General features: G+C 44.0%; 1 protein-coding gene across 1 annotated transcript in view; it reads left to right on the top strand.

The window, feature by feature from the left end:
- LOC110529587 (solute carrier family 35 member F1) overlaps nt 1–23,490 on the top strand; it is a 138,452-nt gene that overhangs the window by 100,209 nt on the left and 14,753 nt on the right. The window contains exons 4-7 of the mRNA XM_021611930.2: nt 5,514–5,673; nt 6,679–6,835; nt 8,304–8,356; nt 15,009–15,163. Coding sequence (XP_021467605.1) covers nt 5,514–5,673; nt 6,679–6,835; nt 8,304–8,356; nt 15,009–15,163 — 525 coding nt within the window. The remainder of the gene's footprint in view (nt 1–5,513; nt 5,674–6,678; nt 6,836–8,303; nt 8,357–15,008; nt 15,164–23,490) is intronic.

Below are 23,490 nucleotides of genomic sequence, written 5' to 3'. Positions count from 1 at the left end.
TGGGTATTTATTTAATTGGCTCTCCCACTGATTCTTTAGGGAGGGTGGAGGAAAGAAATAGGCACAACAATTCTCAATAGTTTTTTAAAATAAACTATAACGAGGTTAGACAATGCCTCATCAATATTAATATTTCCGTCATGAAGAGAACGAGGAATAAAACAGTGCTATTAAGGACTTTCCCATTAAGGGGGAAATGATTAGTTGTTATGAATGGTCGTAGAGTCTGGCTAGGCTCCAGTATGAGGAGATCAGTGGGTACATCTGGAGAAAACTCCTCTTCATCAACTCATTATAACAGCTGGCTAGGGACATTATCTTCACTGCTATTCACACTCTTCCAGTTAGAGATATGCAGGTAGCCAGCCTGGGGACATAACACACTGAGGTATTAAATTAAGATGTATTTGGTAGAGTTAAGCAGAGAGTCTTATTAGGGCTGACTAAATCGCCAGGGGTTTCATTTGTTTGCTGGTATTTGTAAAGAGGATTTCATTACCAAGTCATGTCTATTATTTTGCCAATAACTCACTGTATCAATTGTCAGTTTCCTGCCATAGCTGTTACACAGATAGCACTGAGAGAACAGATGTGAGTAACACAGAACTCAACCTCAATCATTCACTCACTTTCAGGGTTCTCTCATGGTTATTGTTACCCTACGTCAGGGTTCTCTCATGGTTATTGTTACCCTACATCAGGGTTCTCTCATGGTTATTGTTACCCTACATCAGGGTTCTCTCATGGTTATTGTTACCCTACATCAGGGTTCTCTCATGGTTATTGTTACCCTACATCAGGGTTCTCTCATGGTTATTGTTACCCTATATCAGGGTTCTCTCATGGTTATTGTTACCCTACATCAGGGTTCCCCAAGTGGCGGCCTGTGGCCCGAATTTGACCCCAAGTTTTCTGAGAAACAGTTTTATTTTTTATTATTGAACATAAAAGGCTGTAAAAACACAAGGAAATCAGCTCCAATTGATTTTTATTTTGGGAATCTGTTACCAAGCTTTCCCACACATAGTAGAGAGACACGTGGTCGTATACAAATATAAGCAAGGTTTGAAATAATTGTTTTAGTCAAATCTTTGGGCTTCTTGCGGTCAGTTTGCATGCCGGTCCACCCGACCATCCGCTCAAGAAAAATCCCTGGCCTACACTGTTTATCTCTCTCCATTTCTTGCTTCCTGTCACTTTTCCCTTTCTCTCCTTCTCTTTCTCGCTCCCTCTCCTCTGTGCTCCTTTTCCTCTCTCCCTTGTTCCCTCTTTTTATTTTTCTATATTTTTCTCTCTCCTGCTCTGTTACATCTATCTTCCTTTCCTTCTCTCCCTCTCTCTCAAGGGCATGCTACAGGAACAGACCGGTTAATATAACCAAGCGGTGAAAAAGCCTTCCATTAGAAACACACTGGCCTGATGAGAGAGGAGAGACTGAGACATACTGGTCTGATGAGAGAGGAGAGACTGAGACACACTGGGCTGAGGAGAGACTGAGACATACTGGCCTGAAGAGAGAGGAGAGACTGAGACATACTGGTCTGATGAGAGAGGAGAGACTGAGACATGTTGGCCTGATGAGAGAGGAGAGACTGAGACATACTGGTCTGATGAGAGAGGAGAGACTGAGACATATTGGTCTGATGAGAGACTGAGACATACTGGTCTGATGAGAGAGGAGAGACTGAGACATGTTGGCCTGATGAGAGAGGAGAGACTGAGACATACTGGTCTGATGAGAGAGGAGAGACTGAGACATACTGGTCTGATGAGAAAGGAGAGACTGAGACATACTGGTCTGATGAGAAAGGAGAGACTGAGACATGTTGGCCTGATGAGAGAGAAGAGACTGAGACATGCTGGTCTGATGAGAGAGGAGAGACTGAGACATGCTGGTCTGATGAGAGAGGAGAGACTGAGACATGTTGGCCTGATGAGAGAGGAGAGACTGAGACATACTGGGCTGAGGAGAGACTGAGACATACTGGCCTGAAGAGAGAGGAGAGACTGAGACATACTGGTCTGATGAGAGAGGAGAGACTGAGACATACTGGCCTCATGAGAGAGGAGAGACTGAGACATACTGGTCTGATGAGAGAGGAGAGACTGAGACATACTGGTCTGATGAGAGAGACTGAGACATGCTGGTCTGATGAGAGAGGAGAGACTGAGACATGTTGGCCTGATGAGAGAGGAGAGACTGAGACATGCTGGTCTTATGAGAGAGGAGAGACTGAGACATGTTGGCCTGATGAGAGAGGAGAGACTGAGACATGTTGGCCTGATGAGAGAGGAGAGACTGAGACATGTTGGCCTGATGAGAGAGGAGAGACTGAGACATGCTGGTCTGATGAGAGAGGAGAGACTGAGACATGTTGGCCTGATGAGAGAGGAGAGACTGAGACATGTTGGCCTGCTGAGAGAGGAGAGACTGAGACATACTGGTCTGATGAGAGAGGAGAGTCTGAGACATACTGGGCTGAGGAGAGAATGAGACATACTGGTCTGATGAGAGAGGATAGACTGAGACATACTGGGCTGAGGAGAGAATGAGACATACTGGCCTGAAGAGAGAGACTGAGACATACTGGTCTGATGAGAGAGGAGAGACTGAGACATACTGGCCTCATGAGAGAGGAGAGACTGAGACATACTGGTCTGATGAGAGAGGAGAGACTGAGACATACTGGCCTCATGAGAGAGGAGAGACTGAGACATACTGGTCTGATGAGAGACTGAGACATACTGGGCTGAGGAGAGACTGAGACATACTGGTCTGATGAGAGACTGAGACATACTGGGCTGAGGAGAGACTGAGACATACTGGTCTGATGAGAGAGATTGAGACATACTGGTCTGATGAGAGAGACTGAGACATACTGGACTGATGAGAGAGACTGAGACATACTGGTCTGAGGAGAGAGGAGAGACTGAGACATACTGGCCTGAAGAGAGAGACTGAGACATACTGGTCTGATGAGAGAGATTGAGACATACTGGTCTGATGAGAGAGACTGAGACATACTGGACTGATGAGAGAGATGGAGACATACTGGTCTGAGGAGAGAGGAGAGACTGAGACATACTGGTCTGAGGAGAGAGGAGAGACTGAGACATACTAGGCTGAGGAGAGAATGAGAAATACTGGCCTGAAGAAAGAGACTGAGACATACTGGTCTGATGAGAGAGGAGAGACTGAGACATACTGGCCTCATGAGAGAGGAGAGACTGAGACATACTGGTCTGATGAGAGAGGAGAGACTGAGACATACTGGCCTCATGAGAGAGGAGAGACTGAGACATACTGGTCTGATGAGAGAGGAGAGACTGAGACATACTGGTCTGATGAGAGACTGAGACATACTGGGCTGAGGAGAGACTGAGACATACTGGCCTGAAGAGAGAGACTGAGACATACTGGTCTGAGGAGAGAGGAGAGACTGAGACATACTGGCCTGAAGAGAGAGACTGAGACATACTGGTCTGATGAGCGAGACTGAGACATACTGGTCTGAGGAGAGAGGAGAGACTGAGACATACTGGTCTGAGGAGAGAGGAGAGACTGAGACATACTGGTCTGAGGAGAGAGGAGAGACTGAGACATACTGGTCTGAGGAAAGAGACTGAGACATACTGGTCTGATGAGAGAGACTGAGACATACTGGTCTGATGAGAGAGACTGAGACATACTGGTCTGAGGAGACACTGAGACATACTGGCCTGAAGAGAGAGACTGAGACACACTGGTCTGATGAGAGAGATTGAGACACACTGGTCTGATGAGAGAGATTGAGACATACTGGTCTGATGAGAGAGACTGAGACATACTGGTCTGAGGAGAGAGGAGAGACTGAGACATACTGGCCTGAAGAGAGAGACTGAGACATACTGGTCTGATGAGCGAGACTGAGACATACTGGTCTGAGGAGAGAGGAGAGACTGAGACATACTGGTCTGAGGAGAGAGGAGAGACTGAGACATACTGGTCTGAGGAGAGAGGAGAGACTGAGACATACTGGCCTGAAGAGAGAGACTGAGACATACTGGTCTGATGAGAGAGATTGAGACATACTGGTCTGATGAGAGAGACTGAGACATACTGGACTGATGAGAGAGACGGAGACATACTGGTCTGAGGAGAGAGGAGAGACTGAGACATACTGGCCTGATGAGAGAGGAGAGACTGATACATACTGGTCTGAGGAGAGAGACTGAGACATACTGGTCTGATGAGAGACACTGAGACATACTGGTCTGATGAGAGACACTGAGACATACTGGTCTGAGGAGAGACTGAGACATACTGGTCTGAGAGAGAGACTGAGACATCCTGGTCTGAGGAGAGACTGAGACATACTGATGGAGAGAGGAGTGACTGAGACATACTGGTCTGAGGAGAGAGGAGAGACTGAGACATACTGGTCTGATGAGAGAGACTGAGACATACTGGGCTGGTGTTTAGACAAATCGATTAAACCACACATTATTGTGCCAGGGTTGTCGTAGGTGTCAAAACATTAATTGTTGTGAACTGTCAGGAGAGCCACTCCACCACCTCTTCTCTTCTCCTCTGTGTACTCTGCCTGTGATGAGGGAGGGGGGGGGGGGCTTTTGCTGTCCTACGGTTCAATTTAGCACTTTGTTCTCCAGTGCACTACTTGTCCCTGAGGGTGAGCCCATACTGCTACCACTAAGTGCCAGAAAGGCTTCCCGGAATGGAGGCCTGATGGTCCCCAAGGCAATCGTAAACCTTACCTGTCCTCCCTCCCGTATGACCCCTTCTCCTGCCTGACGCAAAATCCTCCACCCCTAAAAATCACCATCCTCATTCTTTCTCATCACCATTAGTGTTGGACTGTCCTCTGGCCTTGTCCTCTAGTACAGTGTGTGTCCTATGTGTCAGCCCCTTGCCTCTGTGTGGGGGTGGTTTTTAGCTCTACTGTGATACCATCTCCCTAGGTGTGTCTCTCTTGCCTCTGTGTGGGGTGGTTTTTAGCTCTACTGTGATGCCATCTCCCTAGGTGTGTCTCTCTTGTCTATGTGGTATACAGTATCTTGGAACTCCATTTAAACCAGGAATGGGCAACTTTGACGGGGGTGATATCTGAGTGAGAGTGACTAATAAAATCAATGGGGCCTCCCGGTCGGGAATTCTACCATGATTACTGCAAGTTGTCTAGACTGTCTAGACTTACTTACCAATCTAAAACATGTTCGCTGACATGAGGTAATTGAGTGACTGACTGTGAGTGACATAACAAGAAAGAAGCTGATGATCCACAACCAAATTTCAAAATTGCACCTTGTATATTCTAACTCTCATCATTAAGTTGAGACCCCGACTGAGTTCCTATGTTGGGGGAGGGGGACATTGATCCGGGGGCCTACAAATGGCAGCTAGTTTCCCGTCCCTGATTTTAAACCATGTCCTCTCTGTTGTGTCTTTACTAACCACATTGTGGTTAGTTCATTGTGTCTGTTCTAACTCTGCATGTCTCTCCTCTGACTCTCAGCTCTTAGACTGTTTCACCATCCCCGTGGTGCTGCTGCTGTCCTGGTTCTTCCTGCTGGTGAGGTACAAGGCCGTGCATTTTGTGGGCGTTGGGGTGTGTCTGCTGGGCATCGGCTGCATGGTGGGGGCAGATGTCCTGGTGGGAAGACAGCAGGGCCTAGGTAAGACACACACACACACAAACAATACCCTTCCTGCCCCAAGGGCCAATATCACAGTGTTATTGAATAACCATTTAATTAAGCATTTACAAAGACCCATAATAAATGTGTACTGCTCTGACTCATTGGAGGCCTTCAGTCTGCTGTGTCCTTCACGCAAATACCCCAATCACCCCAACACACAGGGTCCTCACTGAGCAGTTCACCATCACTGTCTCATTGTGTTTAAACCTCAGTACCTTTAGCAACAACACAGTCAGCTCCCCGGTGTTATCCCTGGTGCGGTGTGCCTTTCACATCTATGGGCAGCCTCCCCCTCTCATTATTGCATGAATTACCCCCTGGATTTCCAGTAGATAGAATGTTGGTTCACTATGAATAATAAATGTTCCAAATCATATTACATGTTCTGGATCCAAGGAGTTTAGAGTTTCTTTAAAAACAAACTGCTAGAGTTTCCTTTCTGTCTCAGAATTGACAGAATAGTTATATTATATCTCAAATGTGTGCTGAGTATCTGTAAGTTCTTTGTTTGATTGGGCACGGTTGATCCCTACATGACTGAAACCCATTGCTGCGTTCAGTATGCACGAAACATGCAGGGACAAAGGGATAATGCAATACTCTGGTATCAGGTTCCAATCAATAATGGCCATTTGTCTCACCAGCTACACGGTAGTGTTACGGAGAACAGCGTTATTTCAAACCCAATAAAGTTAACAGTATCTTAAATTTGCTTAGTTTATTAACTCCAATTAAGAAAAGTTGCTGCAACCCAGTTGCTGTCTGTACCTCTCTTATCAGCCAATGTCTTTCACTGCCTTGTTGTCATGCATTACTAATGGGTTTTTATAGGCTAGCCACTTAGTCTGATATTACTGAAGAGCGTTTCATATGATAACCTATCTGTCATGGATAACTCAGGGATAGCTCTTTCATATGATAGGCTATTGTAATGTTGTGCTCTAGTCATTTCCTCCTCGCTCTCTCACTCTGTCTGCCTAGGGGACCATAAGCTCCTTGGGGACCTGCTGGTTCTGGGAGGTGCCATGCTCTATGGAATCTCTAATGTGTGTGAGGAGTTCATCGTTAAGAACCTGAGCAGGGTGGAGTTCCTGGGCATGATGGGACTGTTCGGCTCTTTCTTCAGCGGCATTCAGCTGTGAGTGTGTTTGTGTGTGTCAGACCTGGCTTCAAATACTGTTTGAAATCATTTCAAATATATTTAGCTTGTTTGAGCTTGTCTGGTACAATGGAACCAACAGAATAGTCCAAAAATGGCAAACTCTGAAAATCTGTCACTCAAGGCAGGCAAACGGTCAAAGTGTTTCAAAGATTTCAAACTGTATTTGAACTCAGGTCTAGTGTGTCATTCCTCACTGATGCTGGACAGAGCATCCCTCTTCACCAATACCACAAGAGCAGCCAGTAGAAACTCAGAACTCTAGTGCTATATCTTTTACACTCCAACACTAACATTATCAAGCTGGAACCCTTAAGTTAACCTCATCTACACTGAGTATACTAAACATTAGGAACACCTTCCTAATATTGAGTTTGCCTTCAGAACAGCTTCAGTTCGCTGGGGCTTTGCACTCTATAAGGTGTCGAGGGCATTCCACAGGGATGCTGGTCATGTTGACCCCAAAGCTTCCCACAGTTGTGTAAAGTTGGCTGGATGTCCTTTTGGTGGCGGGTCATTCTTGATACACAAAGGAAACTGTTGAGCGTGAGAAACCCAGCAGCATTGCAGTTCTTGACACAAACCGGTGCGCCTCGCACCTACTACCATACCCTGTTCAAAGGCACTTAAATCGTTTGTCTTGCCCATTTACCATCTGAATGGCACACATACACAATTCAGGTCTCAATTGTCTCAAGGCTTGAAAATCATTCTTTAACCTGTCTCCTATCCTTCATCTACACTGATTGAAGTTGATTTAACAAGTGACATCAATAAGGGATGATAACTTTCACATGGATTCACCTGGTCAGTCTGTCATGGAAAGAGCAGGTGTTCCTAATGTTTTGAATACTTAGTGTATACGTTCTGTAGCATGTGCCATCTGATCTTATACAGCCGTTGATGCCAGCTACATATCTACAGACATGCCCCATATTCAACATATACTCCCACCAGCAGGTTCTATAGTATTACACCTCTCTCTCTCCAGATCAGATTGTGACTCTTTAACTTTTTAATAAGCTCATTATGAGGCTTAAAGGGGAACGATGAAACCCCCTGGTTATGAGACATCGCCCATGCCAGTGGGTGCATGGGGACCCGTCTCTGTCTCTTGCTGGTGTTCTTTTTAGACCGAGGGGGGGGGGGTGAATGGTCCGCCATGTTGTTTCTATTGTCCCTCTGGAGTCAGATGATTCCTTCAATAGAATTCCCAAGATCCATTCCGTAGGGTCAGATTGTTGTACCCCCACCTCGCTCTGATAGGACGGACTTGTCCCTCGTCAGAATCACAGGTGCTGAGTTGTCAAAACTGAGCTTCCTGTCAAGAGACTTTTGATCCTCCTGTCTTACTTTCCTCTCTCCATCACTCACACTGTTTTACCCCCCCATCTCTCAAATCTCACCTGTGCCTAACAGGAATTGTGTCATTTTCTTTCTGTTTCAGGGCCATCATGGAACACAAGGAGCTGTTAAAGGTGCAGTGGGACTGGCAGATTGGTAAGCTACTGTTACTGTGTGTGTGTATTTGTGTGAGGAAGGGAAGTGCGTGCATGTGGGAAGGAAGTAAGTGGCGGTGGGTGATACAGGGATGATTAAACATTGGCAAAGGGGGAATTGATTGTCCTGTCTAGCGGAGATGCCCTCCCACACCACCTCCTCCCGTCCACTGCGGTGTCAGATCCTCCTCACACAATCAGTTAGGCTGTAAGGGGTGTCACTGGAAGATCACTCTGCAAATGAAGTGGGGGTGACAAAGAGATGGGGCCCTGAGCTAAGATGGATGGGCCACTGCTGTACAGTAAAAGTGTACGGGCCGGCTAAGGGGTGGTGTCAACCTTTACGAAGGTCTTGTTGTGCTGCATGAATTACAGGTGATGAAGGTGTCTAACTGATATATGGATGCACTTTATTTACTTATAACATCAACGGTTGATTTGCTACAAACAAGCCAGACACGGTGCTATTGTACAGAATATAGCAGCTGTTGGTTAGCTAGTAGGAGTAAGCCAGACAGGGTGCTATTGTACAGCATATAGCAGCTGTAGGTTAACTAGTAGGAGTAAGCCAGACAGGGTGCTATTGTACAGAATATAGCAGCTGTTGGTTAGCTAGTAGGAGTAAGCCAGACAGGGTGCTATTGTACAGCATATAGCAGCTGTAGGTTAACTAGTAGGAGTAAGCCAGACAGGGTGCTATTGTACAGCATATAGCAGCTGTAGGTTAACTAGTAGGAGTAAGCCAGACAGGGTGCTATTGTACAGAATATAGCAGCTGTAGGTTAACTAGTAGGAGTAAGCCAGACAGGGTGCTATTGTACAGCATATAGCAGCTGTAGGTTAACTAGTAGGAGTAAGCCAGACAGGGTGCTATTGTACAGCATATAGCAGCTGTAGGTTAACTAGTAGGAGTAAGCCAGACAGGGTGCTATTGTACAGCATATAGCAGCTGTAGGTTAACTAGTAGGAGTAAGCCAGACAGGGTGCTATTGTACAGCATATAGCAGCTGTAGGTTAACTAGTAGGAGTAAGCCTGTGGGGTGTACAAGGGGCTATGCTAAAAGTCTGCCCGCTGTAGAAGTGATTACAACATTTGGGGCTGATAGACTTAAGAAATCACAAGATATGGTCAGATGATAAGTTGACTTTATTCCGAGTGACAACATATTTTTTCAAAAACAATAGGACTCGGTATGATGTGGGTCTGTTCTGTCTTATGTAGACAGTGGCTTCACTCCTGTAGTGCTCCTCTGTGCGTCACTTTTTCCAAATGCTTTTCTGACATGACTTCTGTCAAAGTGATATGTCATTTTGGGACTTTTAGTTCAGACACAAATCAGAATATTTATCAGCAACCTAATTCTAGAATCTTCCCTTGAAGTTGTCTAAGTTTCAGCTACTTGGTTAAAGAATATTTCAAATACAATAAACTATCATGACAACATGATATATAGTAGCCCATGAAGATGCCCAATTTTCAATTAGTTTCTTAGGAACCAAATCTATGACTTGCAATTCGCCACTCTCCAAAAGCAATGCAAGTGACTTGGTCCTTAATTAATTCCAATTCACCCATTTCTTTTGATTGAGCAAGCGAGGGAGTGTGTACTGATGCCAATAGTGGGGTTTGGGTAGCGTCCCAGGAGATGCTGCCTTGTCACAGAGGCATTAGCCAGTCTGTGGTGGCTTGTGGGGCACGTCATTAACTGTCACTGCCATGGTGGGCAACACAGCAGGTGCCAGAAGGAGAGAGATCTACTCAGCCAAGATTGTGCTACCCTAGAAAAATGATGAGGACTTGGTCATGTAAAATGTATTGGAGGAATGTGTGCGTCCTCCAACGACTTGGTGTGATCAGATTGTTTCTTCCATCCTCAAGCTTACCACATGGAGAGTTGTGTGTTTTAATAATCAGCTATTGGTCATAAGGAAGGTGAAAACAAAGGTTCATTTACAGTGCCTTCAGAATGTGCCTTCAGAATGTGCCTTCAGAATGTGCCTTCATACCCCTTGACTTATTCCTCATGTTGTGTTACAGCATGAATTCAAAATTGATTAAATATCCCATAATGGCAAACATGTTTTTAGAAAATGTAGCAAATTTGTTGAAAATGAAATACAGAAATATCTAATTAACATAAGTATTCACAACCCCTGAGTCAATTCTTTGTAGAAAACCTTTTGGCAGTGATTACAACTGTGAGTCTTTCTGGGTAAGTCTCTAAGACTTTTCCACACCTGCAACATTTTCCCATTTATTCTTTTAAAAATGCTTCAAGCTCTGTCAAGTTGGTTGTTGATCATTGCTAACCATTTTCAGGTTTTGCCATAGATTTTCAAGTAGATTTAAACAACTCCAGTGTAGATTTGGCCTTGTTTTAGGTTATAGTCCTGCTGAAAGGTGAATTCATCTCCCAGTGTCTGGTGGATTTTGCCTGTGCTTAGCTCCATTCTCTTTCTTTTTTATCCTGAAACTCCCCAGTCCTTAACGATTACAAGCATACGCATAACATGATACAGCCTCCAATATACTTCTAAATATAGAGAGTGGTACTCAGTAATGTGTTGTATTGGATTTGCCCCTAACATAACACTTTGTATTCAGGACAACAAGTTAATTGCTTTGCCACATTTTTTGCAGTATTACGTTAGTGTCTTGTTGCAAACGGGATTCATGTTTTGGAATATTTTTATTCTGTACAGGCTTCATTATTTTCACTCGGTCAAATAGGTTAGTATTGTGGAGTAACTACAATGTTGTTGATCCATCCTCAGTTTTCTCCTATCACAGCCATTAAACTCTGTAACTGTTTTGAAGTCACCATTGGCCTCATGGTGAAATCCCTTAGCAGTCTCCTTCCTCACCGGCAACTGTTAGGAAGGATGCCTGTATCTTTGTAGTGATTGGGTGTTTTGATACACCATCCAAAGTGTAATTAATAACTTCAACATGCTCAAAGGGATATTCAATATCTGCTTTTTTTTACCCAGCTACCAATAGGTGCCCTTCTTTGTGAGGCATTGGAAAGTGTTTGTGGTTGAATCTGTGTTTGAAATTCACTGCTCGACTGAGGGACCTTATAATTAATTATCTGTATGTGTGGGGTACAGAGATGAGGTAGTCATTCAATAATCATGTTAAACACTACTATTGAACACAGAGTGAGTCCATGCAACTCATTATGTGACTTGTTAAGCACATTTCTATTCCTGAACATATTTAGACTTGCCATAACAAAGGGCTTGAAAATGTATTGACTCAAGACATTGCAGCTTTTCATTTGTATTAATTTGTAAGTTTAGAAAAACATCATTCCACTTTGACATTATTGTTAATATTGTGTAGGTTAATGACAGAATCTTCATTTAATTATTTTAAAATCAGATAGTAACAAAAAAATGTGGAAAAAGTCAAGGGGTGTGAATACTTTCTGAAGGCACTATACTGTATCTGGGAATAATGCTCTTGGGGTGGTAATCATTGAGTACAAATATCCTTCCTAATAACAGAGATTTCAATATTAATGGGTTCAGATTGCTGACGTGTTTCTAAAATGATCATCCTACTACACCATTAAAACTTAGCCTGGAGATACACTTCAACTTAGTTAAGGAAAGCAGGTGATGGCCATATTTCTCTCTGGTGTGTATGCTGCCAGACATAGTAAACAAGTAATTTGAATAACGCATGAGGCCCTCTGTTCAGCTATTCAACCGACTACCAACAGTGTCTGGAGAAAACCATGTGAGGAAGTCAAGTGAAACTTCAAGGGTTAGGAAGTCTGTGTGCTTGCCCATTGCAGAAAATGTACTATGTTTGCTTGGGTGGAGTTCAATTGCACGTGACCGTTTAGTCACAGTAACTTGGCTTCTCCATGCTCTGATGCTGCTGATGGTCATTAGTAGTCTACCAAACTTGCTAACTGCCTCGTACTCAGCACTCTATTGTCCCTCTAATCACTCTGACATCAATGCAAATGTGATCGAAAACACTTCGAGAGCCCAGGAGCTCATGTTGCGCAACATTTCTATATGCTATGCAACTGTGTGATAAAACAGAGATTTAATGTCCTCTATTTAAAAAGTTAAAAAGAGGAGGATCCCATCAGCTTTCTATAGGCTAGGTCTACTCTATTTACTTATGAACGTTCTAATATTAAGCACATTGCTTCTCTTTACAACAGCAGTACAGCCTACCTGGCTGGCGTGAAAAGGAACCATGGGAAAAGCATCCTCCATTAGCTATTTAAGTGCATAGATGACGTTGTTGTTTTTCTTCCATGCCTCTGTTCCGAGACCGGTGCATGATAATGGTCCATTCTAAACCAAACTAATATTACACATAAAGTACCAGTCAAAAGTTTGGACACACCTACTAATTTCAGGGTTTTTCTTTATTTTTACTATTTTCTACTTTGTAGAATAATAGTGAAGACATCAAAACTATGAAATAACACATGGAACCATGTAGTAACCAAACAAGTGTTAAACAAATCAAAATAATTGTATATTTGAGATTCTTCAAAGTAGCCACCCTTTGCCTTGATGACAGCTTTGCACACTCTTGGCATTCTCTCAACCAGCTTCACCTGGAATGCTTTTCCAACAGTCTTGAAGGAGTTCCCTCATATGCTGAGCACTTGTTGGCTGCTTTTCCTTCACTCTGTGGTCCAACTCATCCCAAACCATCTCAGTTGGGTTGAGGTCGGGTGATTGTGGAGGCCAGGTCATCTGATGCAGCACTCCATCACTCTCCTTCTTGGTCAATGACCCAACACACCTTCAGGCTGAGTACCACTTTCATGGTACTGGTTACCTCGAGTTGAAGTCAGAGTTGACCAAAGTTACCTCGCTAACTCCTCAAACCTGATGTATAGTGTAGGTCTTAGATCTTCAATATTTGAGGTTTTAATATTGCGTAGTACATATTCGGTAGTCAGATTCTGATATATGCAATGGCTTTGGACTGTTATGGTGAGTGCTGCCTCATTATCTATGATGATTCAAACTCCCTTTAGACAGTTCTGCAAGCATCATAATGTCAAAATGCGTTAATTACTCACCAAATATGGAGTTTCACTGAGCAACTATCTTCATTTGCTCCCGTTACGGCCGGTATGTACTTCCGAAAATATTACTCTCCGCCAAGCCAATGTATTGCGCTGTTGTTGACGTCTGACCCTGTCCATGACAGTAATGAGTAATTTCTTCTGGGTTTTATTTGTTTGTTTTATTTTATGCTGTGTTATAAATGCTTGTACATTTTTATTTAGAACGTTTTTGGAAGTACATACCGGCTGTAACGGGAGTAATTGAAGATAGTTGCTCAGCGATAGCTGGAGCAGTGAACTGGAGCAGTGAACTGGAGCAGTGAACTGGAGTAGTGAACTGGAGCAGTGAAGAGACTACTATGAATTGGGATTGGTTATTTACACTGTATTTAAACAGTGTTTGAACTTATCCACTCTTCACCTATCACTTGTCAGCTGTCCTTCAGTACTTTCTCACTGCAGAGAAGCAGGTGGATATTTTTGCATTCTCTCCTGAGGACAACTCCCCTGATATGTAATGTATCTATGACAATGAAAAGGGATTGAAGAGGATCCTGATTGCTTTTAGTGGAATGAGGGAGAGGGGAAATGGCCCTGGCAGCATTCATAACATCTCTGCGGGCAGAATCTGCCAGATAAGTGCTGTTTACGTTTTGTTTTGAGACAAATTACCATTATCTGTCTGTGTTGTCATTTCATCTGAGGCCGTAAAAGTCGTGTCCTTCATAAATACATTTATTTTTTAAAATGAACCTGAAACTAGATGAGCAGGTAATTTAATTTCATAGTAACACTAAATCCCATTACTGTGTTTCTGCATGACAAAATATAATCAGAATGTCCGTAGTCCCTACATGACAACTATCTCTCTGAAATGCCCATCCTTATGTCCTGATTTTCTGTCTCAGTCGCCCACTTTCTCCTCAATGTCTGTTGTTTGACAGTCATTGATCTTTACAGTGACCGTATATGGCATATATTTAATGATATTTGCATCCTCCTCCTCTCCCTTTTTTGGTTAAAGGTGAAGGAGGAAATGCTGCCATGACTATGTTCCCATTTCTATCAGTTTGGTGTGCAGAAAGAATGTCACAGGCTCCAACAAAATATTAGGTCATTGGACAAATCACTGCACATGTACAGATGTAGGATATTCATTTGAGTCAGTCTGCTACTGCAGGAAAATAATCTTGCAGCAACAGGAAATGTGGATTATAAGTAATGGACATTTTAAACATTTTTCAAAAGTGAAAATCAAGTCTGAAATTTCTAAGTGGAAAGTTCTCCTGGAAAGTTCTCCTGCAACAAGGTGATCAAATTAAGATCCACCACCTGTAATAGGCAAATGTGTTGATAAATGGAGAAGATGAGCCCTTCCCTACTCTGTCATCAAGGTCCTTCTATCTTTATATGGACACAAGAAGACTAAGAAAACTATCCTATATAAGCATTGATAGACAGGCAGGTGAATGATTTTTTTTGCTGGCTAGTTGGTATTCTGGTGAGCACTCTGCTGTTAATTAGCTCCAGTCTGCCCCTGCAGCTCTGTCACTCATCATGTGTGTGTGTGTCCTCTATGTGTGTGTATATGTCTTTCACCAGGGTTGCTGTATATCGGCTTCAGTGCCTGCATGTTTGGCCTGTACAGCTTCATGCCCGTGGTCATTAGAAGGACCAGCGCCACGTCGGTCAATCTCTCTCTGCTGACCGCTGACCTCTACAGCCTGTTCTGCGGCCTCTTTCTGTTCCAGTACAAGGTGAGTACAACACACACACACACCATCCTCCTTAAGCTCTTTCATCTATCATAATGATTCAGATTGTAAGAGATTGTACATCGCTATTACCTCAGAAAATCCTATTCCACATATTGCCTTTTAGTTTTTCTGCCTATTATTTGGCGTTTTCTTCCTGCATGCTGCGTGCTAGTGATCGATCGCAGCTTTCACGCTGCCCCGAAAGGCTCTTCAGTTACCTCGGAGCGGAGCAGGCTGTATATCTGCAGGCCACAGACCCCATGCGGGCCTTCATCTTCCTCTGTCCCGACTGGGCGGGTAGGCAAGTTAAAGCAGCTAGACCCCCAAACACTGCCCAATAGTCACGCCTTACAATAAAGCCCTCTAATCACTTACCCAGATTTGACTCCCGTAGTGCAGATTACCGCCGTGCTGCAAAAGAAAGAAAGACAGAGAGATTCAATTGGATGACTTTATGCCGTGTAATCTTGTAACTGCCCATCTGCAAACCTCTGTATTCTCTCTCCCACCCCAGCAAACCTTGACTGTGTTGACTCTAATTGAGGAGGGCAGTTGGGCATTGCTAATATTTTACTGGTATGTCTTAGTCACCCCTGTTTTTGTTGCCTTTTAAAATGCAGCTTTTTCAAAGTGAATCATGGCTTATAATGCCATCGACAATGGCTGGCAGATTGCAGTCAACGATTGCTGGCAGATTGCAGTCAACAACGCTGGCAGATCACACTTTATTTTAAGGTTACTACTGTATATGTCCATGTTAGGTCTGTAAGTAACCTGGAAGGGAGTCAGATACCACCATGAATAAGGTCCTTTCTTCAAAGGAAACCCACCACTGTTTTTATTTCTACTGTGCTCCTTCGGGTGGAAATCCCCTGAAGAAATACAGTACAATGAGCATGGCGGGGTGTGAGACAGCCTCCTTCAGCCCAGAAATGCCATTAAGCCCTGGGGTCTGTGTCACGGTATCCAGCCTGCCCTGTGATTGGAGAATGTGAAGTGGAGCGCAGGGTCTATAGTAGCTGGCACTCTCAGCAGCTCAAGGCTGTTCCCTCTCCGCTGTTTTAATCAGGCCCTTGTGCTGTCACTAAGGGGCCTCGTTTCCATCCTCCCCACAATCACTTTGCCCCAATCACACTCAAGAGATGCTGTCTGCTGATCGGGTGGCCATCTCACACAGTTGGACATGACCAGGGTAGCTCTGAGATGAGCAGATGACGTTGGTAAAGGTTCTTGTATCATCACTCTGATGGGGTAAGATGAGGGAGTCGACCTTGCAATATTTATCTATGAAATCACAGGGCAGAGAGAGGCTTTTGTTTTGTTCTAGCAATTTATTGGGAAAGTTGTGATAAAACAGTTATTGTGGGCTATTGTCTAATGTAGGTTACCAATCCAAGAGGAAAACATAGTATTCAATGGAACGTTCTGTGGTGTACTTGGCTAAATCATTCACTCCGATCATTTTAATTGTACAACTGGAGTTTAAACCTGTAGTCTGTTCTGTTGTGAGTTCCTTTGTGTTAACTCGCCCCCATGCCGGATTCTATGGGGTATTACTGACCCTGAGAATAATGAATTATATTCTTGTCCATGTTTTGGGTAAAACACCTTCATTGTGCTGTGCTCAGAAAGGCTGGAGAGATTATTACCAAATGCCACGAGTGGTAGCAGAATTCAGGAAGTATCCATTATGGTCTGTACATGAAATTAACGCTTAAACCATTCCTAGTATGATTAGGCCTTCTCTCTACCTGGTCGTATATGTTATGTTGGGCCAGCAGCAGACAGTGAAGTGGAGAAGTATAAGCAGTCCACACACCCATTGTACTTTATCTTTGTGGCGACATGCAGCGTGAGAGAACAGATACACAGTATTTTTTTCAAATCTCTATCTCTCCTTTTCTGTCTCACACCACCTCTCTGTCTCTATTTTTCTCTCTCGCTTTCCCTTCTCTCCACCCCCTCCCCCCCCTCCCTCTCTCTGTAAGCTTCCCCATGTTGGTCCTGCGTTGACAAATAGCCATGTCTACTGCAGACCACCACCCCAATCAGCCCATTGTGATCCCTCTCTATAATCCATGTTTTCTCTACCCACTGTGCATGGATGACTTATCCTGCACCTGTAATCCATTGCATTTCAGAGAGACAAATGAGCAATTTTATAACGCTATTCTACACATTTTGTCATAAGGCAGAGAGAAAATGTGGCAGTTTTATAGCTAAATTCCTGCTATTCTACACATTTTGTCATAAGGCAGAGAGAAAATGTGGCAGTTTTATAGCTAAATTCCTGCTATTCTACACATTTGGCTATTGCTTATAACGTGTTAATATGCTATTTGGGGGCACCCTGACCTGAAAATAAGTTTTTATTCTGGGGGGGGGGGGGGGGTTGGTGTCCCCCTGGAGGTCATGGACCCCGGGGCACGTGCCATGCGTGCCTGTTCGGGTAATCTGGGCCTGCAAGCAGTTATTGTGGAAAGAAAGAGAAGTGAACTTCAGATTGTCTTGGCCTCTAGATGCATTTTTACAATGTCTGTGCTGCTTTGAAGGCAAGGGCTATTTAAGACCAGACAGAACCAATCTACAAAGAATAAGAAAGTGATTGAGTTGTACTTTGGACATATTGTCTGTCCTGGCTGCACTGAAATAATAAATATCTCAAGGTAGCCAGTCTTTGTAGAGAAGAAAGCATTCCATTCAACAACTGAGACAGCTGTACTAACCCAAAGTATATGGCCATTATTCAAAGATGAATCATAGCAGTTTTCAGAATTTGATTGAAACAGATTCATACTCATCTGATGTCCTTATTGTAGCTGCAGTGAGTCAGTGTAACGAGGTGCGCTGAGAGTCGGGAAGCAAGTTCAGGGAGTGAGTGTTTTAATAAATAAACGCAACATAATACAAAACACGGACAAAGCACAGACATGAAACTGAAACAGAAACAATAACGCCTGGGGAAGGAACCAAAGGAAGTAAAATATATAGGGAAGGTAATCAGGGAAGTGGTGGAGTCCAGGTGAGCCTGACGCGCAGGTGCGCATAACGAAGGTGACAGGTGTGCGCCATAATGAGCAGCGTGGTGACCTAGAGGCCGGAGAGGGCGCACACGTGACAGTCAGCATTAATACTTACAAAAGAAATTGCCTAGGAACAGTGGCGATTTTAGCATGTAAATCTTGGTGGGCAAGATGCACGCCAGCAAAGCCACAACACAACAGTAAACAATACATTAAATACGGTGAGAAACGGTGCCCATAAGCTGTTAGGGCCAACATAAAGCTGTCCCAGCCAATCAGAATGAGTTTTTTCCACACAAAGGGGTTTATTACATACAGAAATACTCCTCTGCATCGCCTCAGACGATCCCACAGGTGAAGAAGCCGGATGTGGAGGTCCTGGACTGGCGTGGTTACATGTAGTCTGGTTGTGAGGGCGGTTGGACATACTGACAAATTCTCTAAAATGACGTCGGAGGCAGCTTATAGTAGAGAATTAACATTAAATAATCTGGAAACGTCTCTGGTGGACATCCCTGCAGTCAGCATGCCAGTTGCACAGTCCCTCAACTTGACACCTGTGGCATTATGTTGTGTGACAAAACTGCACATTTTAGTGGCCTTTTATTGTCCCCAGCACATGGAGCGCCTGTGTAATGATCATGCTGTTTAATCAGCTTCTTGATATGCCACGCATGTCAGGTGGGTGGATTATCTTGGCAAAGGAGACATTCTCACTAACAGCGATGTAAAAAAAAAAATTGGTAAACAACATTTTAGAAAAAATACGCTTTTTGTGCATATGGACAATTTCTGGGATTTTTTATTTCAGCTCATGAAACATGGGACCAACACACGACACTACATGTCACATTTATATTTTGTTCAGTGTACATGGGTCTACTGAACTTTTTGTTGAAAAAAAAACATGGTTACAGACCCACCAATATTATATAGTATCCCCTCCTCGTGAAGAAAGGCACATGAGCTAATTTATAATACATTTAATATTTTTGATTAATTTGTGTATCATTCCAACATTGCCTAAAATGATGAATAAGATACGAATGAGAGAGACCTATATAAGCAATATAACAATTGAGATGTACAAACTATGGCATAAGGGAATCGATGAACGGATAAGAGGCAAGCCATAATTTCGATTAAGAAATTAAGCTAAGATAGACAAATATGTACACCAAGACAGTCGTGAAGAGGGCACGATAAAGCCTATTCCCCCTTAGGAGACTGAAAAGATTTGGCATGGGTCCTCAGATCCTCAAAAAGTTCTACAGCTGCACCATTGAGAGCGTCCTAACTGGTTGCATCACTGCCTGGTATGGAAACTGCTCGGCCTCCGACCTCAAGGCACTACAGAGGGTAATGCTCACGGCCCAGTACATCACTGGGGCCAAGCTTCCTCCCATTCCTCCCTCTATACTAGGAGGTGTCAGAGGAAGGCCCAAAAAATCATCAAAGACTCCAGCCACCCTAGTCATAGACTGTTCTCTCTGCCACCGCACAGCAAGCGGTACCGGAGCACCAAGTCTAGGTCCAAAAGGCTTCTTAACAGCTTCTACCCTCAAGCCATAAGACTGCTGAACAGCTAATCAAATGGCTACCCAGACTATTTGCATCGCTCCCCCATCACCTCGACTAACCGGTGACCCCACACATTGACTCTGTACCAGCAACCCCTGTATATAGCCTTGCTATTGTTATTTTACTGCAGCTCTTTAATTATTTGTTACTTTTATTTTTTACAGAAGAGTAGGCTAAGTTAGGGGGAGAGGGACCAAATTCTTAGGCTGAGACACACCCTAAGTGTAGTAAGCTACTAACAGCTTACTACACAACATACATTTAGTATTACTTTCTTAGCAACAGTATTCATACAGTTTAATCAGAAAGTATTCAGACCCACATTTTGTTACGTTACAGCCTTATTCTAAAATTGATTGAATTGTTTTTTTTCTTCATCAATCTACACACAATACCCCACAATGACAAAGCAAAAACAGTTAAAAAAAAAAATTGGGTAACATTTTTTCATTTTTACAAATAAAAAAATAGAAAGGTTACGTTTACATAAGTATTCAGACCCTTTTCTCAGTACTTTGTTGACGCACTTTTAGTTGCCATTACAGCCTCGAGTCTTCTTGGGTTTGACGCTATAAGCTTGGCCCACATGTATTTGGGGAGTTTCTCCCATTCTTCTCTGCAGATCCTCTCAAGCTCTGTCAGGTTGGATGGGGAGCGACGCTGCACCACTATTTTCAGGTCTTTCCAGAGATGTTTGATCGGGTTCAAATCCGGGCTCTGGCTGGGTCACTCAAGGACATTCAGAGACTTTTCTCGAAGACACTCCTGCATTGTCTTGGCTGTGTACTTAGGGTCATTGTCCTGTTGGAAGATGAACCTTCACCCCACTCTGAGGTCCAACCGCGCTCTGGAGCAGGTTTTCATCAAGGATCTCTCTGTACTTTGCTCCGTTCATCTTTCCCTCGATCCTGACTAGTCTCCCAGTCCCTGCCGCTGAAAAACATCCCCACATGCCACCACCATGCTTCACTGTAGGGATGGTGCCAGGTTTCCTCCAGACTTGGCATTCAGGCCAAAGAGTTCAATCTTGGTTTCATCAGACCAGAGAATCTTTTTTCTCATGGTGAGAGCCTTTAGGTGCCTTTTAGCAAACTCCGAGCGGGCTGTCATGGGCCTTTTACTGAGGAGTGGCTTCCGTTTGGCCACTCCACCATAAAGGCCTGATTGGTGGAGTGCTGCAGAGATGGTTGTCCTTCTGGAAGGTTATCCAATCTCCACAGAGGAACTATGGAGCTCTGTCAACGAGACCATTGGGTTCTTGGTCACCTACTAACCAAGGCCCTTCTCTTCTCCCCCGATTGCTCAGTTTGGCCGGACGGCCAGCTCTAGGAAGAGTCTTGATAATTACAAACTTCTTCAATTTAGGAATGATGGTGGCCACTGTGTTCTTGAGGACCTTCAGTGCCTCAGACATTTTTTAGTACCCTTCCCCAGATCTGTGTCTCGACACAATCCTGTCTCGGAACTCTACGGACAATTCCTTTCACCTCATGGCTTGTTTTTTTTCTCTGAAATACACAGTCAACTGTGGGACCTTATATAGACAGGTGTGTGCAGTTCCAAATCATTAGTCATTACTGAACTTCACTGAACTTCTGGAGAGAGTTTGCTGCACTGAAAGTAAAGGGGCTGAATAATTTTGCACGCCCAATTTTTCAGTTTTTGATTTGTTAAAAACGTTTGAAATATCCAATAAATGTCGTTCCACTTCATGATTGTGTCCCACTTGTTGTTGATTCTTCACAAAAAAATACAGTTTTATATCTTTATGTTTGAAGCCTGAAATGTGGCAAAAGGTCGCAAAGTTCAAGGGGGCTGAATACTTTCGCAAGGCACTGTATATGGCAGCACCCAATGGGGATTGAACTGCCTAGCTCTCCCTGTACATTTTGCGGTGACATAGTGTCCCCATGAGTGACAGAGCACTGAGCAGATCACGGCGCGACTAGAAAAGATTACCAACGCTTATGCTCTGTATTTTCGCTGGCTGCCCCACCACCACAGAAAGCACTGAGCTAGGCTGAAACACCTGCATTTTGGAACTGCCTTACTCAAGAAAGAGACCATGTTTGTATGCAGCTTTATTAACTTAAGGATTTATTTGCAAATATTTGCAAATTGAAGTGACACGAATGAATGCCAAAATAACATTTTATTTTTTGCTAAAGAGGGGGGGGGCTCAAACAGTTCTGCACCACCTGCCCTGAATGATGGGTCGCCACTGCCTAAGAACAACACAAACATTTATTTTCCTCACTAGAACTAATTGTTTTGAACTCCTAAGGGGAGATGCAGGGAGTTGTGTACTATTATTGACAGTTGCGGATGAATTAATATTAATAGCATTAAACTGTAAACTAGAGAGCATCAAGAGGGGAGTGGATATTACAAAGGTCTCCAATTCGTTTTAGTATTGATGGAATATTCTGAAATAAGATCTTTCACAATGCCTTGGCTGGTATTTTGGCTAAAACCTTTGCAGCATTCAGCTGAGCCACTTTGAATGAATATGCCATATTATTCTCTTACCAGATACTAACAACAGCAATACTGTATATCTAAAGGTTGGTTAGTTTGTCAATGCTGTAGTTTTAAATCGACTGCTAGGAAAGGTGAGGGAACAGGGAAGTTGTTGGCTTTGTACTCAGTCTTAGCTCCCTGACCACTATTACCACAATGCTACTCTTTGTGTCATGTTGTCTTGTCTCTGTCCTTTCCCTTCACCCTGTCTCCCTCTGCTGGTCGTTGTTATGTTACCTTTTCTCCCCCGCTTTCCCCCAGCTGTCCCTTGTCTCCTCTAACTACCCGTTCCCCACCTGTTCCCTGTTTCCCTCTGATTAGGTCCCTATATCTCTCTCTGTTTCTGCTCCTGTCCTTGTCGGATTCTTGTTTGTTTGTGTTTCATGCCTGAGCCAGACTATCGTCATGTTTGCTGTAACCTTGTCCTGTCCTGTCGGAATCTGCCGGTCTATCTGAGCCTACCTATGTTTGGTTATTAAAGAAGCTCTGTTTAAGTTAGTTCGCTTTTGGGTCCTCATTTACTCCCCTTAACAGAAGAATCCGACCAAGAATGGACCCAGCGACTTCGGATCCTCTCCACTCAGCCGTCGAGATCCAGGGAGCGATGCTAGGCAGACACAAGCAGGAATTGTCTGCTGCTCGACATGCCGTTGAGACCCTGGCCACCCAAGTCTCCAACCTCACAGAACAGGTTCACCATCTCCGCCTCGATCCACCGGCCACTTCCAGGGCTTTCGAATCTCCGGAGCCCAGAATCAATAACCCGCCGTGTTACTCTGGGGAGCCCACTGAATGCCGCTCGTTCCTCACCCAGTGTGATATTGTGTTTTCTCTCCAGCCCAACACTTACTCCAGGAGCACTGCTCGTGTCGCCTACGTCATATCTCTCCTTATTGGACGGGCTCGTGAGTGGGGCACGGCAATCTGGGAGGCAAGGGCTGAGTGTACTAACCAGTATCAAGACTTTAAGGAGGAGATGATACGGGTTTTTGATCGATCTGTTTTTGGGGAGGAGGCTTCCAGGGCCCTGTCTTCCCTATGTCAAGGCAATCGATCCATAACAGACTACTCTATTGAGTTTCGCACTCTTGCTGTCTCCAGTGGCTGGAATGAGCCGGCCTTGCTCGCTCGTCTTCTGGAGGGTTTCCGCGCAGAGGTAAAGGATGAGATTCTCTCCCGGGAGGTTCCTTCCAGCGTGGATTC

Source organism: Oncorhynchus mykiss, chromosome 8 (assembly GCF_013265735.2).
Source record: "Oncorhynchus mykiss isolate Arlee chromosome 8, USDA_OmykA_1.1, whole genome shotgun sequence".
Classification (NCBI taxonomy): Eukaryota; Metazoa; Chordata; class Actinopteri; order Salmoniformes; family Salmonidae; genus Oncorhynchus; species Oncorhynchus mykiss.
Note: the sequence above shows the minus strand (reverse complement) of the source record. Positions and strands in the feature narration are given on the sequence as shown.